This window comes from Mandrillus leucophaeus, unplaced genomic scaffold (genome assembly GCF_000951045.1).
Source record: "Mandrillus leucophaeus isolate KB7577 unplaced genomic scaffold, Mleu.le_1.0 Scaffold152, whole genome shotgun sequence".
Classification (NCBI taxonomy): Eukaryota; Metazoa; Chordata; class Mammalia; order Primates; family Cercopithecidae; genus Mandrillus; species Mandrillus leucophaeus.
Window position 1 is genome coordinate 1,821,437 of NW_012101499.1, and position 2,790 is coordinate 1,824,226.

General features: G+C 47.1%; 1 protein-coding gene across 1 annotated transcript in view; it reads right to left on the reverse strand.

Annotated features, from left to right (window-relative positions):
* Nucleotides 1–1,132: 1,132 nt before the first annotated feature.
* The window catches only part of NXNL2 (nucleoredoxin-like 2), a 62,529-nt gene continuing 60,871 nt past the window's right edge, over nt 1,133–2,790 (reverse strand). The window contains exon 3 of the mRNA XM_011975224.1: nt 1,133–1,723. Within this exon, the coding sequence (XP_011830614.1) occupies nt 1,555–1,723 (169 nt within the window). The 3' untranslated portion in view covers nt 1,133–1,554. The remainder of the gene's footprint in view (nt 1,724–2,790) is intronic.

Below are 2,790 nucleotides of genomic sequence, written 5' to 3' on the forward strand. Positions count from 1 at the left end.
AGACGCAGTGGCTCACACCTGTAATCCCAACACGTTGGGAGGCCAAGGTGGGCAGATCACCTGAGGTCAGGAGTTCGAGACCAGTCTGACCAGTATGATGAAACCCCATTTCTACTAAAAACACAAAAATTAGCCAGGCGTGGTGGCGCACGCCTGTAGTCCCAACTACTCGGGAGGCTGAGACAGGAGAATCCCTTGAACCCGGGAGGCAGAGGCTGCAGTGAACCAAGACCATGCCAGTGCATTTCCAGCCTGGGCAACAAGAGTGAAACTCTGTCTCAAAAAAAAAGAAAAAGAAACAGAAAAAAAGAAAATACTATAATTACCAAATACCAAAATACCCCATCTCTGAGTTTTGGAAGAAAACTGAATTCTTACATGACTTACTGGGGGCGGGGGGCGCGGCAAATAACAATCAGGTTAGCATAAATGCACCCTTAGTCAACCTACAGGGCCCCCAGGAGACTGGGTCTCAGTGGTCAGGGAAGTTAACTGACAGCACAGAGGGTGAGGGAGATTGAAGGGACTAATTAAGTAACAGCTTATGTCTGCACGGGTTCACTGAGTGTCACCCACTGGGCTTCTTTACTCTGCTATCCCTGGTCATAGTGGTGTCAGCTTTGCTCCAAATTCTCAGCTGAGGAACCCAGCAAGCTGACCGGATCTGCAGGTGAGGACTTGGCCAGAGACAGGTATTGGTATTTTCACAACCCCAGCTGATTGGATAAGAATGAGGCTGGAAAGAAACAGGAAAGACCCGCCAGCAAGAGGCCACAGGGCAGGCTGGGACAGTAATCTGAACCACTGATGGCTTTCCCACCATTAACAACGATTGTAAATGGGCTTTTTGTTTACTTCGATGGATTATTAACTTTTAGGTAACACTGAGGTTTGATCTTGAAGATGTGGAAACACACCCTTGAAAATTTCATTGCTTTCTAGGATATTGCAATGCTGTTACAAATAAGTGTGAAGAAAACAAAGAGAAGAAGAAAATTCCAAGATGACACATAATTAAAAACTACCACCTGTGACAAATAAAACATATTTAAGCATGGTATTTGTCAAGAGACTCCTTTTCTTCCTACTGGCACTTGGACTGGAATGAGAAAGAAGGCAATAGGCTTGTTTGTTAAAGCACACAGCTTGCAAACTTTATTAAGATAGTTGTGAAAGCATATCATTAAAATAAACAGATCACCAGAAAATGTTATCAATAAATAGATTATTTTACCTGAAGAGACTTGTACAAATAAATGTCTTGCATAGATTTCCAACAGCTCAGGATGAACATATGAGAATCCTTCCTTAAGCACAGGTGGATAAAGGTATGCAAAGAATAACGAAAATAACTGTAATACAAGCAGGCTGCATGATCAAAACGGGGAGTGCATTATTTCCTGAGCAATAGTTGCTTTTGAACACAGCTTCGTGCTTCTGCTCTGAAATACAATATCACACCAACAGAGGAAGGAACCCAGCATACTCCTCTTTGCCCCAGCGTCTGTGCTGGAAAAGCAGCACCTGTCCTGGCCCTCTGAGATCCCTCCCACTTCAACCGCAGAAATTCTGGAAGATATCGGCTGCCTCCACCCAGTCCTGGAAGCAGGCCAGCCCCCGCTCCCGGATCTGCTTCCGCCCTTTGTTGGTGATGACCTCCCCATTTTGTTTCACAATCACAAGCTTGGGGATGGCTGTGACGTTGTACCTCTTCCTCAGCTCACTGCAGGAGAGAAGAGTGGTACCGAAGTTAGCACTTCCACATGCACATCTGAAGAGACAGGCCCCCTCCCTCCAACCTGAAGTACAGCCAACTTCGAGGAAGCCACCGGGTGCCCCACCCCGCCTGCTCCTGCTTTCCCTCCTGCTGGGGTGGGGGCTCCTTTCTTCTTGGTGCTACTATTTCTTTTTCTTTTTTTGAGACGGAGTTTTGCTCTTGTTGCCCAGGCTAGAGTGCAATGGTGTGATCTCAGCTCACTGCAACCTCCACCTCCCACATTCAAGCGATTCTCCTGCCTCAGCCTCCCAAGTAGCTGGGATTATAGGTGTGTGCCACCACGTCCAGCTAATTTTTTGTATTTTTAGTAGAGACGGGGTTTCACCATGTCGGCCAGGCTGGTCTGGAACTCCGGGCCTCAGGTGATCTGCCTGCCTTGGCCTCCCAAAGTGCTGGGATTACAGGCATGAGCCACCACACCCAGACTTGGTGCTACCATTTCTAACCCAGTTCCACCCCAGGGAGCTGCCTGCAGCAGTGAACTCTCCATATCTGTGCTACCCAATCCGGTGGCCACCGGCCACATATGGCTGGGAGAGCTCAGAATGTGGCTAGTGTGCCTGAGGAACTGAAGTTTTCATTTTTAATTTTAATTAATTTTTACTTTAAATTTAAATTGTCACAAGTGGCTAGTGGCTACCAGATTGGATAGTGCAGGTCTGAACCCACAAATAAACCCAGTAATTTTTTATGTCCTCTACATCTCAAGGGGTTGAAAAATATCAGATACATATAATGGTAAAAGTTAAAATTCCAGCCAGGTGTGGTGGCTCACACCTGTAATCCCAGCACTTCAGGAGACTGAAGTGGTGAGGTGGGAGGATGGCTTAAGCCCAAGAGTTCAAGACTAGCCTGGGCAACATAGTGAGACCTTGTCTCTACAAAAGTTAAAAAATTAGCTGGGCGTGGTGGCACGCACCTATAGTCCCAGCCACTCGAAAGGCTGAGGTGGGAGGCTCGCTTGAGCACAGGTCAAGGCTGCAGTGAGCCGTGTTAGTGCCTCTACATTCCAG